Source organism: Pelobates fuscus, chromosome 9, assembly GCF_036172605.1.
Source record: "Pelobates fuscus isolate aPelFus1 chromosome 9, aPelFus1.pri, whole genome shotgun sequence".
NCBI classification, from domain to species: domain Eukaryota; kingdom Metazoa; phylum Chordata; class Amphibia; order Anura; family Pelobatidae; genus Pelobates; species Pelobates fuscus.
This window is the reverse complement of record NC_086325.1, coordinates 76,255,591-76,277,843: the sequence shown is the minus strand read 5'-3', so window position 1 is coordinate 76,277,843 and position 22,253 is coordinate 76,255,591. Positions and strand designations below refer to the sequence as shown.

The window sequence follows — 22,253 nt, the reverse complement described above, 5'->3', positions numbered from 1 at the left end:
GTTTCTGAAAAAATGGGTTAACCCTAGAAGGACCTGGCACCCAGACCACTTCATTAAGCTGAAGTGGTCTGGGTGCCTAGAGTGGTCCTTTAATTTCTGGGGTAGAATTTAGCTGCTGGTTAGTTGGAAACTGTAATACAAGTACTTCTACTAGGAGTAAACACTTAAAGGGACAATATAGTCACCAGAACAACTACAGCTTATTGAATTTGTTCTGGTGAGTAGAATCATTACCTTCAGACTTTTTGCTGTACACACTGTCTTTTCATAGAAAATGCCGTGTTTACATTACAGCCTAGTGATAACTTCACTGGCCACTCCTCAGATTGCTGTTGGAGATCCTTCCTGGGTCACGGCTGCCTAAAATGCATCCAAACATTCAGTATCTCCTCCCTCTGCATGCAGACACTGAACTTTCCTCATAGAGATTTATTAATTCAATTAATCTCTATTAGGAGATGCTTATTGGCCAGGGCTGTGTTTGAATCATGCTGGCTCTGCCCCTGATCTTCCTCTTTGTCAGTCTCAGCCAATTCTATGGGGAAGCACTGTGATTGGATCAGGCCACCACTTCTGATGATGTCAGAGGAAGTTCACAGGCAGAGGCAGCAGCTTCAGACTTGAATACAAGTAAGATTTTACTATTTTTAGGGAGGCAAAGGGGGCCAAATAGTGGTTTTAATACTATAGGGTTAGGAATACATGTTTGTGTTCCTGACCCTGTAGTGCTCCTTTAAGAGAAATTTGCAACTAGGCCCATAGCTAATTTGAAACCTCTGTCTCCGGCATCTGGTGTGAGGTAGCAAGATTTTTATTTATATGACCCCTTTTTCCTCATAGACCTCTCTGTAGGCCTAAATCCAGGTGCTAGATGTGAGGTTCTGCCACAATCCGTTATCCTGAAATGAACGATCCCCAGTTGCCGAAGCTTGATTTGGGTTGCTTCCACTCTGTAACTGGCTGCAGCTTTCTTCTTCAAAACCGGTATCGTGCTCTGGAGGCACTTGTTTTTCTCAGGTCTAGCTCCCTTTTAGACGGGCAAAAGGGACCAAGCAGCTAGCCAACCGGTCCGAAGGCTCTGTTCCTGGGGCCCTGAACAAATCCACACACGGTTCCTTAAGTAACGAACATGCAGGGGGCGGGGCCTGACTGTCATGGAGGAGAGATGTGTATTGCATGAGCTCCTCTCCTAGGCCAGCTTGAATCGAAGTTCTCAACCTCATTCTGCCTCAAAGGGAACAATTTACGCGACTTAAACTACTCCTGACCCTCTTGAGACCTACTGTGGGGTGTGAGAAACTGCGAGGAGCACAACTGCTACATGAATCTAAGCATATGCGGCCTGAGGTGCACCAGACGGGGGAGACGGCCGATCTCTCGGCCCGGAGCTGCTTGAGGGCAAACAACATTGCACGGGAACCCCATTTACTCCCCCCCCCCCCCCCCCCCTCTGGACCGGTGGGGGAGATCCCGGTCCACCCCTGGGAAGCTACGCAGACATAGCGGGATCTGGAGGCAAAGCCATGGCGGCCACTACACTCTGCAGCGACACAACCAAAATGGCGGATGCAGAATGGGCCCCCGACAACACGGCAGACAACTCTGACCTTTCGTCCAAGCTGAACAGGCTACTCAATGATTTCTGGCACAAACTGAAAAGAAGGCAGATCCAACCTGTCCAGAGTCACCCGGGCGACCAATCTCGGCACACATCAACCGCAATCATACAACAGAAGACCACAGCCATGACACCGCATCGAGCCCTAACATGGCGGTGGAGCGGGAAACATGCCTCATTGAGATGCACAACCACCCATCCACAAAAGGGTAAAAGCCTACATCGGAGCCACCCTCTAAAGCCAGCAATGATACCAGAGGTAGAAGCTCTGTCCCGGTGGCGGATCATACACAGTGCCTCCCACAAGCTCAGGAACAAACAGCAGCACAAACCCATGGTGAAAGACCCAGCTTGGAAGGCGCGCAAGCAGCAAAGGCCTTTGAAATTACCAGCAGCACGGAGGTGGGAACCGAAAAGGAGCAAACCGTAGCCCTACATCGAGCCCAACAAGCACTGGAGAGCCTTGATCCGGGACACTGAAACACACTGCCTCTTACTGGGCAATCAAAACCTGGCATACACCAGCATCGACAGGGACTATACTCTGCTGAAGCGAGGCATAGGGTAAATGGGGTCTATGGTGTGGTAGTTGCAGAGGGTCCTCTTGGCCTTACTTAGCTAACTGTAGAAATAAACTCCTGTTTTAGTCTTGACCTGCACCACACTATGCTCCTCAAAAAAAAAAAAAACAGCCCTCAAGTCGGGGAGCCTCTAACTATCTCTGCTCCATTTACTTGCTCTTGCCAACTGTTACACTGTTACACCATATAGTACCCAGGGGTAATTACTACACACAGTATATTTTAAGCCAAACAGATCTTGGGATCCATCGCTTGTATTTTCACTATATACAGCCTGACCTAATATATATTTAGCCAAGCTCATTTGCGTTGAAGCCTCACTGTTAATGTTAACACTATACTGACCACCCAGCTTGCATGTCAACCCTATAATCGACAATGATATCCTGAATGACACAACTGACATGCAAGCACACTTAGATGAGGTTCTAGAGACACACTGTTAAATGCCAGATTCACACTTACGATGAGCCTTAAACTATACCTAACCTGTGATATTGTAGATTAGACCTGTCGATAGTATATACAAGGCAGATTTACCATTTAGGCACAATTAAGACCAACTGTGATACTGCATTTAGCATGGTGTAACATGCTTCAGCTATCTCGCCTTAATGACCCAAAATGACAGAAAAAAATATTGATGTCTCTTGGTATATTAACTCCTTAAAAATGTGCATGTAAGACAGGACAGCTCACATGATAATTACTATGTCTCCCTTAACGTGTTTTAACCTATGTCTAACAACGTATTGACACCAACACATTCCACAAGCATATTGGCTTAGCTGTTAAACTGTTTCTTATAAACGGAGCAGCGGACTAGACCTGTAACGTGGGCCACTAGCTACCACTCCCAGTTGCCAATCGACTAACCATACATATAAGTGTGTCAATAACTATTATGTCTTTTTTTTTCTTCTTTTCTCTATGCTAGTTATTTTAGCTAAATCTCAATCTGTTGGAATAACTGTTTAGTTAAGCATGCAAATTATACAAAAATGTGCGAATTGTCACGCCACTGTTTAATCTATGTGAATCCTGAGATACACCGTTGTGGCGCTTGTTGATATGTCTGTAACCCCCCGCACAACAAAAATAAAGAATGGAAAAAAAAAAAAAAACACGAACATGCAAAGCTTTATTTTTGTATTTTTGACTAACTCATATGCTCATTACATCAAAGTTGCTTTGACAAACTCCATATAATACAATTAACAAAATCCTATCAGAGGAAAAAAATAGCATATTGATAAAGGGGTGGTAAAGACAATTAACACATCTGTCTGCAGAACTCATAGTATGCAAATATTTCTGAATATACAAATTAAAGGGACATTCCACTGCACAAATAAAATGCATGCATTTAAAAAAAAAAAAAAAACCTGGAAAGTGACCGTTCCCCTTAAAGAATAACAAGGTGACATAGCAGCAAACCAACCTTGGTCAAGAGAATTATCTGTAAGTAAAGAGAACATCTACTTGATCTAAATACCGGTATCATGCGGAATGTAGTCCTTGATTTTGGCTTTGCTAATATTAGCATTACTGCCTTAGTGGCAGATTTGGCATCAGGAATGGCAGTAGAGTGCAAATGACCTGCATAGGTGAGCATCATTTTTGCAGAGCCCTAGTTACAAGCTACTAGCTTATTGTTCTTATTGCTATTTTTTTTTTCTTTCATACTTTGGCTCTGGTGTGTATGTTATAATTTCATGACTCAGAGCTGGGGGCGCGTTTATCTCCTGCATTTCGGAGTATTCTACTTTTCCAAAATCTAACAAAAACAACAACACGCTCAACATTAGAGTCATTTTTTGGCTATGGTTACTGAGATTTCTACAGCTTCCAATAAACCTACTTCAAACAATGTCCTAACAATCGTTGGTGAAATACTTTTTTATTTTTATTTTGCAATTTATTATAACAGTGAAAACCTAGTAAGGCGTATGACCGTCCAGGCTCCAAGGGTGCAGCCCTTTTGAGCATACAAAAGTAACACTTAGATATTGTGATCAACAAAGGTTTTGTATTGGTGAAATGCTTTTTGATGCTAATATCCCAAATGGATTAGAAACCATCACTCAATAAACACATCTTGATTAAAACTAAGTTTTGGTTCATATAGAAGGGTGTGGATTTACTATGTCTAACACAATTTATTAAAAAAAGAGTAGAATTTAGTTGGTGTGTGTGTCGTGTGTGTCGTATCAGATTGCCAGACAATGAGAGGGGTTGAAGTGGTCTTTTAGTAGTGGTCTACTTGATGTGCATTTCATATGTTTCCTTGCACCCATAGAGGGGTGCTCTAGGCCCACCGTGGAGATCAGCATTGCAGGTTCCAGTACAATGTGGCATTGTGGTTGCAATTTAATAGGGATCGAACAATTATTGGTCTGGCTGATATTATGAATTTTTAGCAATATCCTTATCTGCCTATAAAGATACTGATTTTGCAGATAATGCAGACAAAGGCAATCATCTGGGCATGACAACCAGCGGTCCTGGGGGCCCCGCAGCACACTCTTGCTTACCTTCCCTTCAGCTCCCATGTCTAAATCTCGCAAGTCTGGCAGCGGTACGCAGGCTGCGAGAGTTAGACAGGGGAGCTGCTGGGAAAGAAAGTAAGTGTGCTGCGGATCCCCTCTGCAGAGTCCGGACCACCAGGTAATGCCATATCCCCCTTCCCTGGCCAGGTAAGAAGCAGGGAGGGGAAACTAAAACAAAATGTTAAAAAATTAAATATTTAAGCCTTTAAGACTGGAGGGCGTACAATTACGCCCTATTTTAAGCGGCTCTAAATGCCGCCGGGCGCAATTGTACGCCCTCTGTTTTTTTTCTTGCTTACCCGGTCGCCGGCGATCGTGGTTGGGGGGGATTCCCAGGGAGCCCCCCGCGGCACATCCGACGTCCTGAAGACCCCCCTCCCCCCCCCCCCCGGCCATGTGAGAGTGAGGTCCTTGCGAGGACCTCACAATCACATGGCCGGGTTAGCTGGCTCAGGCATTGCCAGCAGGGGGACTACCTGTAATGACAGGTAGTCCCCCTGCTGGCTGGAAATCAAATTAAAAAGAATTAAAATAAGTGTAAACATTTCTTTTATTTATATATATATATATATATATATATATAATCAAATTACACGTAGACTGATACTGATTAGATATATATATATAAAATTATACGTAGACTGATACTGATTAGACATATATATATAAAATTATACGTAGACTGATACTGATTAGACATATATTATAAAAATATATAGATGTGTTATTTCGTTCTAACTGTATTGTGATATTAATATATATGTCCAAATACACGTAGAACGAAATAATATATATATCTATATACATAAATATATACGTGTGTGTGTGTATATGTATATATATATATGTATATATATATATATATATATATATATATATATATATATATATATATATATAAAAAATTTTTTTTTTAATTATATATATATATATCTCTCACAACAATTTCTGGCACTCTTCCCAAATCAAACAATAAATAAATCAGCAACTACCAGGTGCCTCTCCGTGCGGTAACATAAACAAGAGAAATTGAGAGCACTCCATGGATTTTGTAAATCAAAAGAAATGTATTCAAATCAAACACATATATAGATCAACGTTTCGACCGTCTAGCGGTCTTTATCAAGATGCTGTATCATGTACAAATGTCAAATACCATAAATGTTAAACTTACCCAATCACCAAGTGCACCCTGTCTATCCAATCTGCTGTGTGAATAAAGCCGCGAACCACGGACTGTTGTGTGAACTGTCGTGAAGTGGTGTAAAGCAAAGACACCCAGTGTTGCCTAGCAACGGCAAAGCTGTTTAGAAAAAAGTTCAGAGCAAATTTTAAAAACAATACGGAGGAACAATAAAGATGATTCAAGTCTAAATAAATAATCCTGAATGTGTATAAAGATGTGAACAGCAGGTTTTGAGAAACAGAATATCCGTCCAATGTATAAAGAGCAGTCTAATATGTATGCATCTACTGGAGATAAAGCCCGATCGACGGACTCAAAATTAAAACTAAATACATGTATGAAAGCTATGTAGGATCCTGTAAATACAAAGAATGAGATATGAATGAATTGAAATGTGTAAACTGGGAACTGAATGACTGCACGTGAACTGAGAGAACCCAGCGTGTAGCTACGAGTGATGTGTGATGCTGGTAGCATAAATAGCGTTAACAACTATGATGTGCACTAAAATAGCCAGCGCAAAATATGGTGAATGAAAGAGTTTAGATAAGCGTACTGGAAATAAGAAAAATATGTGATGAATGCTCGGCGTGCAGAAGTGCCATGTGATATAAGAAGAGTGAAGATCAAATGCTGCAAATGGACTGATGTGTGTATGTGTGTTTGAAAGGTGGAAAGATAACTAATAATAAAAAGAAACCTAAATAGAGTGAAAACAAAAATATGAAAATTTAATGGTCTAAAGTGTATGCTAGGTGTGTGTGAACGCTGTACTATGATAAAGGTGGAAAAATGTGGTCAAGATATGCAATCTGAAAACATCAAGGGTGTGCAAATGAAAAAAGGTGTAGTGTGTTACTAAGAAGCAATGGTGAGTTCAATAGAGTCCTAAAATAACCTGAATGTTCAGAAAATGTTGCATGAACAAGAACTACAAAGTAACAAGAAAAGGGAACTTCTAACTAATGAAATATGCTATTGTATCACAGTAGAACATGCAAAGATAAGACAAAGTCTAGTGCTGCAATCCCCCAAACCACCGTTTAGATATACAAAAAATTAATATCACAATCTATAAACCCCCCAAAAAAGGGGGAGGGGGGAATATTTTCCAAGATTTTTAAAATTATACGACTACTAACGAGGCTGACATCCCATAAGTAAGGGTCTCATACACATAAGAAAAAGTCTGGTGCTGCCATCCCCAAAACCACCGTTTTAGATATACAAAAAAATTTATATCACAATCTATAAGCCCCAAAAAAGGGGGGAATATTTTTAAAGATTTTAAAATTTACTCAACTACTAACAAGGCTAACATCTCATAAGCAAGGGTCTCATGTAATTGGAGACTGTAAGTCCCCCACCAGACATAATCAGCGAATATTCAAAAAACAACCAAAGGAATTATATTCGTTCAGTCCTTTCGGTTGAACTGTGTCCAAATATTTGTTTCTTCGATCTGTCACCCCCTCTGTTCAATGGTGGAATGTGGTCTATCACGATGAATTTCAAGGTGGGTAAGTGGTGTTGATGTTCAAGGAAGTGCTTCGCCACAGGTTTATCGGTCTTTCCATCCAGATATGCTGTCATTATTCCTGATCTGTGGCCTCGGATACGGTCTCTCACTGTAAGGTCCGTCTTTCCTACGTAATATTTGCCGCAAGGGCATGAGATGAGGTACACCACATGATCACTCATACAGGTTAAACGGTGTTTTATTTGAATTCTCTTGCCAGTATGTGGGTGTGCGAAGGAAGATCCTGTCAGCATATGCCCACAAGTTACACAACCTGAGCACTTAAAACAGCCTTTCTTCACATGTTGTGTCTGTAAATTATAACAGCTCTGTGTATCAGTTCTTACCAAGATATCCTTCAGATTTCTGTTGCGTTTTTTGCATTTTTCAAGGACGATATTATTGCTGTGATACTTTTTACTGTTTTGAAACACAAATATTTTTGTTCAGCGAAGTCTCCCGAGTACAACAGTACCCCTCATGTACAGGTTTTATGGTGTTTTCAAAAGTTACAGCGTCAAATATATGGCTTGTGTTTCATTTTTTTTTCACATTAAAATTCGCCAGATTGCTTACGTTGCCTTTGTGACCCTATGGTAGCCCAAGAATGAAAATTACCCCTATGATGGCATACCATTTGCAATAGTAGACAACCCAAGGTATTGCGAATGGGGTATGTCCAGTCCTTTTTAGTAGCCACTTCGTCACAAACACTGGCCAAAATTGGCGTTTTTTGCATTTTTCACACACAAACAAATACTAACGCTAACTTTGGCCAGTGTTTGTGACCAAATGGCTACTAAAAAAGACTGGACATACCCCATTTGCAATACCTTGGGTTGTCTACTATTGCAAATGGTATGCCATTATGGGTGTAAATTTATTTCCTGGGCTACTATACAGTCTCAAAGGCAATGTAACCAATCTGGCGAATTTCAATTTCAAATGTAACACGCTATATTTGACCCCCAAAACACCATAAAACCTGTACATAGGGGGTACTGTTTTACACGTGAGACTTTGCTGAATACAAATATGTGTATTTTATTGCAGTAAATGCAAACAGTATTATGACATTGACAGTTAAAATGTCATGTAGAACTAAAAAAATAAAAATTTCTTATTTTCTCCCATTTTTTTCATATTAAATTATGTTTCATAGCTAAATATTTGATATTAAATGAAAGCCCTGTTTCCCCTGAATAAAATGATATATAATAAGGGGATGGTGCATTTAATATGAAAGAGGTGAATTACGGACATATAGCGCAAATGCCAGGTTTTGTTTACGTTTTCTTCTGTTCACAACGTGTACATTTGGCTCAGTCCTTAAGGGGTTAAAAAAAAAAAGCTTCCCCCCCATTTTACACACATTACATACTCCACACACACACACACACACACTACATTCATTATATATTCACTATACATCCACTACACAAACACACACTGCATTCACTAATCAAGTACTCTCACTGCATCCACTACACACACACATTCTTGAAAACATAAATTCTGACTGGCATGTATATTTTGTGCATTTACCTTAATAAAAAAAATAATAAACATGTTCAGATAACCGTAGATTTGTGTAGAAATGGTTTCTATTTTCAAAACGGTAAATGTACAGAATATCAGTAAGTTATCGGTGTCTGCTCTTAAAAAATCGGTCGATTCCTACAATTTACAGTCATTCTTTGTGTGGTAGATTAACTGACTAGATCTGGATTGAAGAGAAAGGTACTTGGGTAATTTTTAATTGGATTTCATTTTGTATTATTTTGCAATGTAAAACAAAACAAAAAGGCATGATTACCTCAGGGTGGAAGGAAAGGTGTTAAAATAAGTAAAAGGAACCAAAAAGCCTGAACTTGCTGAGAGACAAAGTTGTAGTTTCTGATTAAACTTTAGAAGGTACAACAAGCATTCGTCACAAAGTTCTTGCATATATAATCTTTCTTAAATTCCCTGTTAATCTTTTCAGATTTTTAAAGAAATCCAACAAGATTCAAAAGCTAAGAAGCAATGGTTGGCCACAGCAGAGTTGGAGTGGACAATTGCACAGGCCAAAGAACTGGTCCGACAAAATAGGTACCCTTTTTCACTCTAAAAATGCCAGAACTGAAGAGGTGTTGCTTTATTTTGGCTTAGGCAACATATAGTCTCTGCACTTATAACTAATATGTAAAATAATGGAGCTAATTTTAGCTCAACCATTAGGTTTTTTTTTTTTTTTTTTTCTATTTGACATACTAAGGCAAGACTGAACACATTGTATATGTGTTCAGCTACAGATACTTTTACTGTTGTGTTTTCTTATCTATTCTTAAGTCATACGTTATATAAATATTGAGTTCCCACTCTGAACCATTTAAATGGATACTTGAAGGTGTGTGGCTATGGGAGCAAACCTAAATTAATTTAACTGTTAAATGGCAGATCATTGAGCAGTGGTACTATCGATACATGATCTGTACATCAAAACCACTTCATTAAGCTAAAGTTGTTTTGCTGCTTAGCGTGTCCCCTAATTATTATGGTGCCCTGGTAAACCTGTGTAAAGTGTTTGTGTTTTTTTTTTTTGTGTGTGTGAAAAATTTCTTTGGACCTTTTTGAACATCACTACAAAGACAGGAATACAGGTTTGAACCAATGAAATCACTAACACTATAGTTACCTGTGCCCCCCAGCATGGAAAGGGTTAAACTCCCTCGCTGCTGGGTCAGCCCTTTGCCTCCTCAGTCATCAAAGGGGGTGTGCGAATGCCGCATTAGGCCCTCCCCACAGAAAAACATTGCTTCCTAGTGAGATTTAATGGATTCTGGATGTCCTCACGCAGAGTTTGAGAATGTCCAGCTTCAGGCGACTAAAAGTCCGATAAAATCCCGGAAGCGCCTCTAGTGGCTGTCTGGGTTCTGCAAAATGAACATTGCAGTTTCTCAATGACATAAAATAGTCGGAGTGCCTATAGCAGGCATTGGCAACCTTCGGCACTCCAGATGTTTTTGACTACACCTCCAATGATGCTTTGCTAGCATTATGGGTTTAAGAGCATTAGGGATCGACCGATATTGATTTTTTTAGAGCCGATACCGATATTCTGTGAACTTTCAGGCCGATAGCCGATAACTTACCAATAATCCTTACATTTACCATGGTGTTTTTTTTTGCAAAATATTTTTTTTAATTATTATTATTATTAAGGTAAATGCACAAAATATACATGCCAGTCAGATTTTTTTTTTTTTTTTATGTTTTCAAGATATATGTGTGTGTAGTGGATGCAGTGAGAGTATTTCATTAGTGAATGCAGTGTGTGTGTATATAATTAATGCAGAGTGTGTGTGTGTGTGTAGTGTGTGTAAAATGAGGGGGATTTAAAAATAAAAATAAAATGTAGTTTTATATTTTTTTTCATTTTTTTTTGTCCCCCCCCCCCCTCCTTGCTTCTTACTTGACCAGTAAGGAAGGGATATGGCATTTCCTGGTGGTCTCGTGGCATGAACTGTGCAGAGGGGGCCCAGCCCACTCTTACCTTCCCAGCAGCTCCCAATGTCTAAATTTCGAGGCCAGCGTGCCGTGCGGAGCGTTGCCATGGTAATCCGTGGCAAAGTTCTGACGGCCGCTGGACTCGCGAGATTTAGACAGGGGAGATGAAGGGAGATGCTGAGAAGGTAAGGAAGAGCTTGCTGCGGGCCCTCCAGGACCGCTAGGCTTGTCATGGGCCCGGCCGTCCTGGTCTGCATTATAGGCAATATCGGTATCTCTATAGGGCGATACCGATATTGCCAAAAATACCGAATATCGGCCAACCCGTTGATCGGTCGATCCCTAAAGAGCATTAATGGGGATGTAGTCCACAACATCTGGTGTGCCAAAGGTGGCCTATCCCTGGCCTATAGCATCCTGTTTAAAGGACAACTGTCCCCACTAAACTTGTATATATTCTTTCTTATATCGGACAAAATTACCAAAGATCACTGTAAAAATGCCACCAGACAGTATGCTAGCTGGGGTTAATAATGCACTGTCCACAATCCCAACCAACACCATCACAGAGACCAACAAGCTCATATAGACCACAGCATTGGTGATCCTCCAAATGCTTGACTACAAGATCAGACTGAAGGAGACTACCAGGGAGACCCTGAGGAAGTCCTTCTCGGACGAAACACGAAGGACCTGGTACAGCACCACTTTTTGTCTTTTTATATATATTTTTAAAAGCAGAATTGTTATATCCAACATTCTGGAGTCCAGTCTCCTCATCAAAAGGAAAGAGGAGCTGATTTAGCCCCCCCCCCCCCCCACTTTCATCAGGGGAGGCACCCTTGGGCAAAATATTTTCTTCTATCTTGTGAGTGTTGCCTGTAACAGCGCATTTATATATATATATATATATATTTTTTTTACAGTGTTACACTATTATTTGTTCTCTATGTTGTAGATCTGCAGCTGTATTCTCCATCTTTGTTTGCATCTAAACGGTATTTAAAATGGATACTTGCTGGGATATCCCTGGAGGATATCCCTGTTACCACTATCCATTGAGAAGTGTTTTTTCACTACCCTATTATTTTTAGGTGTGGGTGATTCTATTCTTTTCTGTGTACAAGAGAATACATGCCCTGTTTATCAAAGGACCATCCAAGGTGTATGCACTTCTACAGAGTAACCACAACATAACCACTCAGAGCAGAGACTCAACAGTACTGGTAGAAATAGTCATCACATAACACAAGGGTCCAGTGGCTACTAGACCTGAAAGCAGACCACTGCATGCTCTCAGAACAGGAAACCGTCACAGGCAGAGATGTGCAACAACGACTAGCCCAAATGAAGAATTGGTCAGCCTCAAGTTCTAACATGATCCACACCTACTGGATAAAAAAACTAACAATGTTGCATGAATGCCTGGCAGCACAAGAGAACCGGCTACTAGCAACATAGTCCCCTGATGGTTTAACACAAGGTAGACCAATACTGGTCATAAAAGACCCTCACAAGAGAACAGCAATGTCTAACTACCAACAAATTGCATGCCTCCCCACAACATGGACGGTCCAGTCAGGCATCATGGACATATGAGTGAGTACATGAGCAATACTCAAAAAAAGGATTTGGAAACAACACCAGAGAACACAACACCTCACGATTCTAAGACAAGACAGACCAATCTGTGCACAGCCTGGATTGACTACAAGAGCGCCTATGACACAATACCACACACGGATACTGAAATGCTTGGCTCTATACAAGGTCAGCAAGACGCTAAGAACGTTCAAGAACTCAATGGGAAAACCACTCTAGAAGCCAATTTCAGAGCAATAACACAAGTGAACATCAAATGTGGCCTATACCAAGGTGATACCCTATCCCTGATGCTGTTCTGTAGTCCTCAACCCCCTTATCCAGATTATCATGAAGAGTGGATATGGATAAAGGTTCAAGAGTGGAGCTACCATCAGCCGCCATCTCTACATAGACAACATCAAGCTGTATGCCAAAAGTGAGCAGGATATTGACTCACTGATCCACCTTACTAGGATATACAGCAAAGACATCGGAATGTCAATCAGACTGTAAAGTTGGGTGGATGATGGCAAAAAGCAGGAAGATGATCAGGATGGAAGGCGTTTAAGTACCAGTAGATCAAATATGCGATGAAGAGAAAAGCTACCACAAATGCATGACAACCACGAGGAAGTGGCAAGGAGGATGGCAACATCCAATTACCTCCAAAGAGTCAGACTGGTCCTGAAGCCCCAGCTCAATTGCGAGAAAAATATCAAAGCCATCAACTCCTATGCCCTACCAGTCATCTTTTATTAAGCTGGAATTCTAACCATAACCAGATCAAGAGAAGAGCTGGTCACCATGGATGTCAAGACACAAACTACTCACTATGAATGGAGGATTCAACAAAAAAATCCAGCACCCAGACACTGTACACTAAGATTGGCTTTTGTAACTAGACTCAAAGTTCTATTTATTATTATTATTATTATTATTATTATTTATTATTTATTCAGTTGTTACTGCACGGTCAGACTCCAAATTGACTCCCCAGGAATTTCAGTTGGTTCTTATTAATTGGAAAATACATTCATGTTCATCTTCCAACTGTCCATACATAATTTGACTCCCTTTTTAAACAATGTAAATAACATTGCTGTAGACCTATGACTATAATGGCAGATTGATGTCCACAATAAATCTGGGACTCTGCATTCCTTTTTTCACATAAAGTGTCCAAGTAACTTTCTCTTTTTTTTTTTTTTGGATTCTTTTATTTTTAATATAAATCATTAGTGGAAATGCCAAATAAAAATATCAAGAATAATTTACTTATTTATTGGTAAACTCCAATTGTTAATAATGGACAAAATATGTGGCTAAGCACACAGAGGAACTGTCACCTTTTTGTTGATGACAGTTCCTCATTTACTCGACACAGCAAAACACTAATGACGTGTTTTAATAAAGTAAGGTGTGCATCACAGAGGGAATTCGAAACAAAACTTCCCTCTACTGCTGTTACAGGTGTTTGGGACCACTATCTTCCCAACATGGACACTATCATTTTCCCAATTCACTCTGCACTTTCATGCTGCATAAACACATCTGAAAGTGACGCAGCCAACAAATGCCAGGCACACGCTGTATCTTCTAACACAACTAAACCATTCCAATGCCTACAAGATTACTTGTCAATAGGAATATATGGACTATGAACTGTAAGATGTTTAGGCATCTCCGATGTTACTTACTGTCAGGGTACCTGTAGTCTCTACCTCTGATAAGAGGAGAGACTTAGACGTTTTCCCGTTCAGAAGGGCTGTTTCCTCCGTTCCTCGCGGTCCCTCCGGTCGGTCACACGCCGGCCGCGAGGGATCCACGCCCTTTTATGACGTGACGCTCAGTAGCCGACGTCATGACGCCAAGCCGGCTCGACCTGTCACTCAAACCCTGAACACGAACCAGGACTCGCCGGGGGTGTGATTACCTCCTAGAACCGGGGTATTTAATAGAGCTTGCCGCATTTGCTCATTGCCCTGTCGTGGTTCTAGCCAGTCTAGTCACTCAGTGCTCTTGTATGTCTATTGTCTCTTTGGTTCTGACCCGGCTTGATTGTATCACTCTGCTAATCTCTGTTATCCTTTGACCCGGCTTGTCTCTCGCTTACCTGTCTTCTCGTTCCCTCGACCTCGGCTTGTCTCTGACCATTCTCTACTTACTCCTTACGTTAAGTCCGGCCATTCTAAGGTCCGGTATACGTACCTACTATACTTTGTACTCTGCGTGTTGGATCCCTGTCCCGATCCTGACATTACGACAGGGCCAATGGATCCTGCAGGTACAAGTAGTCAGCTTGGTCCTTCCGATCCTAGGTTTGACGCCATGGAACATAGAATGGATCAGATGGCCTTAGCACTACAGGCGTTATTATCTCGTCCTAATAACCCACCAGAAGAGATGCGTAATAATTCTATCTCCCCTGTAAGTTCAGGTTTAGAGGTAGCCACTGTAGGTGCCTCCTCTCGTATTACCCCACCTGTACGTAATGGTGGTTCTCCTGAGAAGTGTCGAGGTTTTTTAAACCAAATCAGTATCCACTTCGAATTACAACCCCGTTCCTATCCTACAGATAGGGCGAAGGTCGGATTTATTATCACCTTACTCGTTGAGAAAACTCTGAGATGGGCCAATCCGTTGTGGGAAAACGATAATCCGTTAGTATATAATTATAATGCCTTTGTAGCTGCTTTTAGAAGAACTTTTGACCCTCCTGGTAGAAAGGTCAATGCAGCCAGATTACTGTTGCGCCTTAGACAAGATAACCAAACTCTTGTGGAGTATGCACTAGAGTTCAGGTCCTTGGCGGCAGAAGTTAAGTGGAATGAACAGGCTTATATAGACGTATTTTTAAACGGATTATCAGATGTAATACTTGATGAGGTTGCTACTAGAGAGCTTCCTGAGAATTTGGAGGATTTAATTTCTTTTATCTCTCGCATTGATGAACGCTTAAGAACACTCGAGATAGAACCTGTAGACCTTCCTTCAAACTAGCTCCCTCATTTCTAAGTCCTGAGATCAAAACCTTACCTTTTCCAGAACCTATGCAGATAGGCAATACTCATCTCTCAGAAGAGGAGAGACAGTACAGGAGAAGGGAGGGGCTGTGTATGTACTGTGGAGTCAGAGGTCACTTACGCCTAAATTGTCCTAATCTATCGGGAAACGCTCGCACCTAAGTTTCTCTAGAGGACAGGCCTTGGGTGTTTCTATTTTGTCCTCTACTCATAATTATAAAGATCATAGGCTTGTGCTACCCGTTTCCTTAACTTGGGAAAGGGGAGTAGTAGAGACTGTGGCATTGATAGATTCCGGAGCTGCTGAGAGCTTTATCGACCAAGTTTTTGTCACTAAACACACTATTCCATCTCAGTTAAGGGAGACGCCCTTGGCCGTTGAGGCCATAGATGGTAGACCTTTAGTTAAGCCTGTGATTTTTCGTGAAACCATACCCGTTAACTTAACTGTTGGTATTTTACACGAGGAAGACATATCTCTGTTACTCATTTCATCTCCTTCTGTTCCCATAGTCCTGGGGTATTCTTGGTTAAAGAGACATAACCCTATTATTGATTGGGAATTAGGGGAGATAATCTCATGGGGTCAGAATTGTCAGGAGAAGTGTTTACAGAAAGTCTCACCGCTTTGCATAGTTAATGCATCCACTCAGTCTACCGACCCTACAGAAGTACAAATACCTCCACTGTATCTGGACTTAAAGGCGGTATTTGACAAAAAGAAGGCCGATACTTTACCCCCACACAGGTCCTTTGATTGTAAGATTAATCTACTCCCTGGTACCATGCCTCCCAGGGGCAATGTATACCCTTTGTCTACTAAAGAGAACTTAGTCCTAGAGGAGTATATTCGTGAAAATCTAGACAAAGGATTTATTAGGAGATCTTCCTCCCCTGCCGGGGCTGGGGTTTTTTTTGTTAAAAAGAAGGATGGTACACTGAGACCTTGCATTGACTACCGAGGTTTGAACAAAATAACCGTTAGAAATGCCTACCCGATTCCTTTGATTACCGAGCTCTTTGATCGTTTAAAGGGTTCCAAGATTTTCACCAAGTTAGATCTCAGAGGGGCATATAACTTGGTGAGGATTCAGCAGGGTCACGAGTGGATGACGGCGTTCAACACTCGATATGGGCACTACGAGTATACCGTAATGCCTTTTGGTCTCTGCAATGCGCCGGCAGTATTTCAGGACTTGATCAATGAAGTTCTTAGGGAGTTTCAACAGGACTGCGTTATTGTATACCTGGATGATATTCTTATACATTCTAGGGACATTGAGACTCACCACAGACAAGTCAGAAGGGTTTTGCGCAAACTTCTTCAACATGGCTTGTACTGCAAACTGGAGAAATGTAGTTTTGATCAGTCCCAGACAAACTTTCTTGGTTATGTGATTTCTGGGGAAGGCTTTAAGATGGATCCAGATAAACTCCAGTCCATTTTAGACTGGCCCTTACCTAAGGGTCTCAAGGCCATTCAGAGGTTTATTGGATTCTCCAATTATTATAGGCGCTTCATTAAGGGTTACTCGTCAATTATTGCTCCTATCACCAATATGACCAGACAGGGGGCTGACACTAAGAATTGGTCTACTGAAGCACTTCTTGCTTTCAAAACCCTCAAAGAACTTTTTGCTTCCGCACCAATTTTAGTTCACCCTGATACTACTCTGCCTTTCCTACTCGAAGTAGACGCCTCAGAGACAGGTGTAGGCGCTATCCTGTCCCAAAGGTTAGGTGTGGATAAACCATTACATCCATGTGGTTTTTTTTCCAAGAAGCTATCTGGCCCGAAGAGCAGATATGACATTGGCGACAGGGAACTACTAGCAGTTATCATGGCTTTAAAGGAATGGAGACATTTATTGGAAGGGACCTTACATCCTGTTACTATTTTGACGGACCACAAGAACTTGTCCTATATTGGGGAGGCCAAGCGATTGTCCTCCAGGCAAGCTCGTTGGTCTTTATTTCTCACCCATTTCAATTACGTACTCACTTACAGACCTGGTTCTAAGAATTCTAAAGCCGATGCTTTGTCTCGCCAATATGAACCTTCTACTGTGTCTGAGCCAGTGTTGTCCTCTATAGTCCCCAAGTGCAATATTATCGCCAACACAAGTCTTAAAATTCATTCTCCACTGCTTGACCGTATCATGAAGTTGCAACATCTGGCACCTAGGCAGACTCCTGTGGCAAGACACTTCGTTCCCCCTGAACTCCAAAGGGAGCTCTTACAGTGTTTCCACGAGAGTAAGGTGGCGGGGCATCCTGGTATTCGCAAGACATATTCCTTAATCTCTAAAGATTTCTGGTGGCCTTCTTTACGAAAGGATATTAAGGATTTCATTGCAGTGTGTGAGATCTGTACTAAGACTAAGCAACCTCTTCCATGTGGTCTATTACAGCCCTTGGGCATTCCTGAAAGACCATGGTCCTGTTTGGCCATGGACTTTATTGTTGATTTGCCTATCTCTAAAAAACAGACTGTTATTCTCACTGTAGTCGATAGGTTTACTAAGATGGCTCATTTTGTGCCTTTACCTAAACTTACGACTTCTCCTGAATTAGCGGAAATATTCGCTAAAGAGATTTTTCGTTTACATGGGATACCTTCCGAAATTATTTCTGATAGAGGTTCCCAATTTGTTTCACGTTTCTGGAGATCTTTCTGTTCTCAATTGGGCATCAAATTGAATTTTTCTTCTGCTTATCACCCTCAGTCTAACGGAGCTGCTGAACGTACCAATCAAAAGATTGAACAATATTTGCGTTGTTTTGTCTCCGAACATCAGGACGATTGGGTCGGTTTGATTCCTTGGGCAGAGTTCGCACACAATAATCTTGTTTGTGATTCCACTCGTTCTAGCCCCCTTTTCATGAATTATGGCTTTCATCCTTCCATTCTTCCCTCGGTCTCTCCTTCCCAGGGGGTACCGTCGGTTGATGTTCATGTTGCCAATCTGAGGAAGTTGTGGGATCAGACTCGACAAATTCTCCTACATAATTCCATGTTGTTCAAGAAACACGCTGATAAGCGCAGAAGGGCGGCTCCTGTTTTTGTTCCTGGTGATAGGGTATGGTTGAGTACAAAAAACATTCGTTTAAAGGTTCCTTCTTTGAAGTTCGCGCCTCGTTACATTGGCCCTTACAGGGTCCTGGCTCGTATTAACCCGGTTGCGTATCGTCTAGTACTTCCATCTGCCTTACGCATCCCTAACTCTTTTCATGTTTCCTTGCTGAAACCGTTAATTTGCAACAGATTTTCCTCCACTGTTTCCTCTCCCCGCCCTGTTCAGGTTGAGGGCCAGGAGGAGTACGAGATCAACTCCATCATCGATTCTCGAATTTCTCGAGGGAGGTTACAGTATCTTGTCGACTGGAAGGGATATGGTCCTGAGGAGAGGACTTGGGTACCTCAGGAGGATGTTCATGCTCCTCGCCTCCGCAGGGCTTTTCACTCCCGCTTTCCATCTCGTCCCGGATGCTTCCGCCCGGTGGGCGTTTCTGAGGGGGGGGGGGGGGTACTGTCAGGGTACCTGTAGTCTCTACCTCTGATAAGAGGAGAGACTTAGACGTTTTCCCGTTCAGAAGGGCTGTTTCCTCCGTTCCTCGCGGTCCCTCCGGTCGGTTACACGCCGGCCGCGAGGGATCCACGCCCTTTTATGACGTGACGCTCAGTAGCCGACGTCATGACGCCAAGCCGGCTCGACCTGTCACTCAAACCCTGAACACGAACCAGGACTCGTTGGGGGTGTGATTACCTCCTAGAACCGGGGTATTTAATAGAGCTTGCCGCATTTGCTCATTGCCCTGTTGTGGTTCTAGCCAGTCTAGTCACTCAGTGCTCTTGTATGTCTATTGTCTCTTTGGTTCTGACCCGGCTTGTTTGTATCACTCTGCTTATCTCTGTTATCCTTTGACCCGGCTTGTCTCTCGCTTACCTGTCTTCTCGTTCCCTCGACCTCGGCTTGTCTCTGACCATTCTCTACTTACTCCTTACGTTAAGTCCGGCCATTCTAAGGTCCGGTATACGTACCTACTATACTTTGTACTCTGCGTGTTGGATCCCTGTCCCGATCCTGACACTTACTCAGTTTCCCCTGAAAGCAGCTCACTTTGTTATTACCTCAAGAGGGTTTAGGTGATAAGCCTGAATGGCACTTAAAGAATAAGTAAATCACTATGTGCACCAATGGCAATCCCATGCTGGGTCATCGTGACCTTTCAAACATTTACAGGTAGGACCAGCATTATGACAATGATTAAAAGGAACTTGCTTTGTATTGGAGGGCTGCATCGTTATGTTCCTACTGCACCTCTGTTTGCTTTATTATTCACCGATCACACTTACTAGGGCAGGTCACTAAATGTTTACTCTCTTCAGGCATTAAATATCATTGAGGATCTTCCAGTTTTTCTTACCAGTGGAGCGCAGTGGCTTTCACTTCAACGTTATCCGAAATGGCTGGCTTCCTATGGAATCTCACTTCTTCCTACACCCAGTCAATTGGATGTCAATAGCATAACTCCCTGTAATAGGGGTGTGGAGGTTCACTCATTCATGCAGTTTATGGGTATCATGAACTTTATTGGTATCCGTATTTTACGGGTTATGGGTAAAGGAAATTCATTTTAGATTTATGTTTCGATGTATTTGTCTTTAAATGTTGAACACATATCGTGTCCTATGTTGCCCCTGGTGTCTTCTGTATATGCTTTGGTTCCACTATTTTAACATCTCTCAAGTCTGCTATATAATAAACATGAGTGTATATTTAGGTGAGTATGGGTGTGTTTTTACCTTTGAGGTGTGCTGTCACAATTTTGAAGTAAATAAAGTTATTGATAATAAATTAAATCTAATTCTTTATAAAACCATAAAATGCGACTGCAGATGAGAACCATTTGGCCTATCTAGTCTGCCCGATTTTCTAAATACTTTCATTAGTCCCTGGTCTTATGTTATAGTTGGAATAGCCTTATGCCTATCCCATGCATGCTTAAACTCCTCCTTTACGGTGTTAATCTCTACCACTTCAGCTGGAAGGCTATTCCATGCATCCACTACCCTCTCTGTAAAGTAATATTCCTGATATTTTTAAACCTTTGCTCCTCTAATTTAAGACTAGGTCCACTTGTTGTGGTATTTTCTTATTTTAAATATAGTCTCCTCCTTTACTGTGTTGATTCCCTTTATGTATTTAAATGTTTCTATCATATCCCCCAGTCTCGTATTTCCTCCAAGCTATACATGTTAAAGGAGCACTATAGGGTCATGAACACAAACTTGTATTCCTGACCCTATAGGGTTAAAACCACCATCTAGCCACCCTGTCCCCCTCATGCCTCCCTAAAAATAGTAAAAATCTTACTTGTATTCAAGCCTGAAGCTGTAACTCTGCATGCTGTTTGTCTCAGAAAAACAAGCTGTCTGCTGACATCATCAGAAGTGGTGGCCTTATCCAATCACAATGCTTCCCCATAGGATTGGCTGAGACTGACAAGGAGGCAGATCAGGGGCAGAGCCAGCACAATTCAAACCCAGCCCTGTCCAATCAGCATCTCCTCATAGAGATGAATTGAATCAATGAATCTCTATGAGGAAAGTTTAGTGTCTGCATGCAGAGGGAGGAGATACTGAATGTTTGGATGCATTTTAGGCAGCCATATGAGGAGTGGCCAGTGAAATTATCACTAGGCTGTGATTTAAACACTGCTTTTTCTCTGACAAGACAGTGTTTACAGCAAAAATTTGTGAAGGTAATGATTCTACTCACCAGAACAAATTCAATAAGCTGTAGTTGTTCTGGTGACTATAGTGTCCCTTTAAGTACGTTTAACCGTTCCTTGTAAGTTTATTCCTGCAATCCATGAACCAGTTTAGTAGCCCTTCTCTGAAATCTCTCTAAAGTATCAATATCCTTCTGATATACGGTCTCCAGTACTGCGTACAATACTCCAAGCGAAGTCTCAGCAGTGTTCTGTACAATGGCATGAGCACTTCCCTCTTTCTACTGCTAATACAAACAAGCATTCTGGTAGCATTTCCTGCTGCTCTATTACATTGTCTGCCTACCGTTAAGTCATCAGAAATAATCACCCTATAATCCCTTTCCTCAGATGTTGAGGTTAGGACTCTATCAAATATTCTGTACTCTGCCCTTGGGTTTTTACGTCCAAGATGCACGATCTTTTCCACATTAAATGTCAGTTGCCACAACCATTTTTCTAGTTTACCTAAATCATTTGCCATTTGGCTTATCCCTCCTGGAACATCAACCCTGTTACATATCTTAGTATCATCCGCAAAAAGACATACCTTACCATCAAGACCTTCAGCAATATCACTAATAAAAATAGTAAAGTGAATGGGTCCAAGTACAGATCCCCGAAGTACCTCACAAGTGACAAGCCAATGCTTCGAATATACTCCATACTCCATTGACTACAACCCTCTGTTGCCTGTCACTCAACCACTGCCTTACCCATTCAACAATATTGGAACCCAAACTTAAAGGATATGGGAGCTGGAGGGGTCTGTGTGAGCTGTACAGCCGCACAGTGCCCCATGGTAGTTAGGGTGCCGGGCGGCCAGAGCAGCTCACACACGCTAAGAGCAGCTGAACTGGCCGCACGGAAGAGAAGGGTGGAGCCAAACCAGAGGCGGGGCTTAATATGGCCCTTACCCTATGCTGTTA

The 22,253-nt window shown here is 41.8% G+C and overlaps 1 protein-coding gene across 1 annotated transcript in view; it reads left to right on the top strand.

The window, feature by feature from the left end:
- The window catches only part of LAS1L (LAS1 like ribosome biogenesis factor), a 71,164-nt gene that overhangs the window by 34,184 nt on the left and 14,727 nt on the right, over positions 1 to 22,253 (top strand). Inside the window, exon 7 of the mRNA XM_063432089.1 lies at positions 9,438 to 9,544. Coding sequence (XP_063288159.1) covers positions 9,438 to 9,544 — 107 coding nt within the window. The remainder of the gene's footprint in view (positions 1 to 9,437; positions 9,545 to 22,253) is intronic.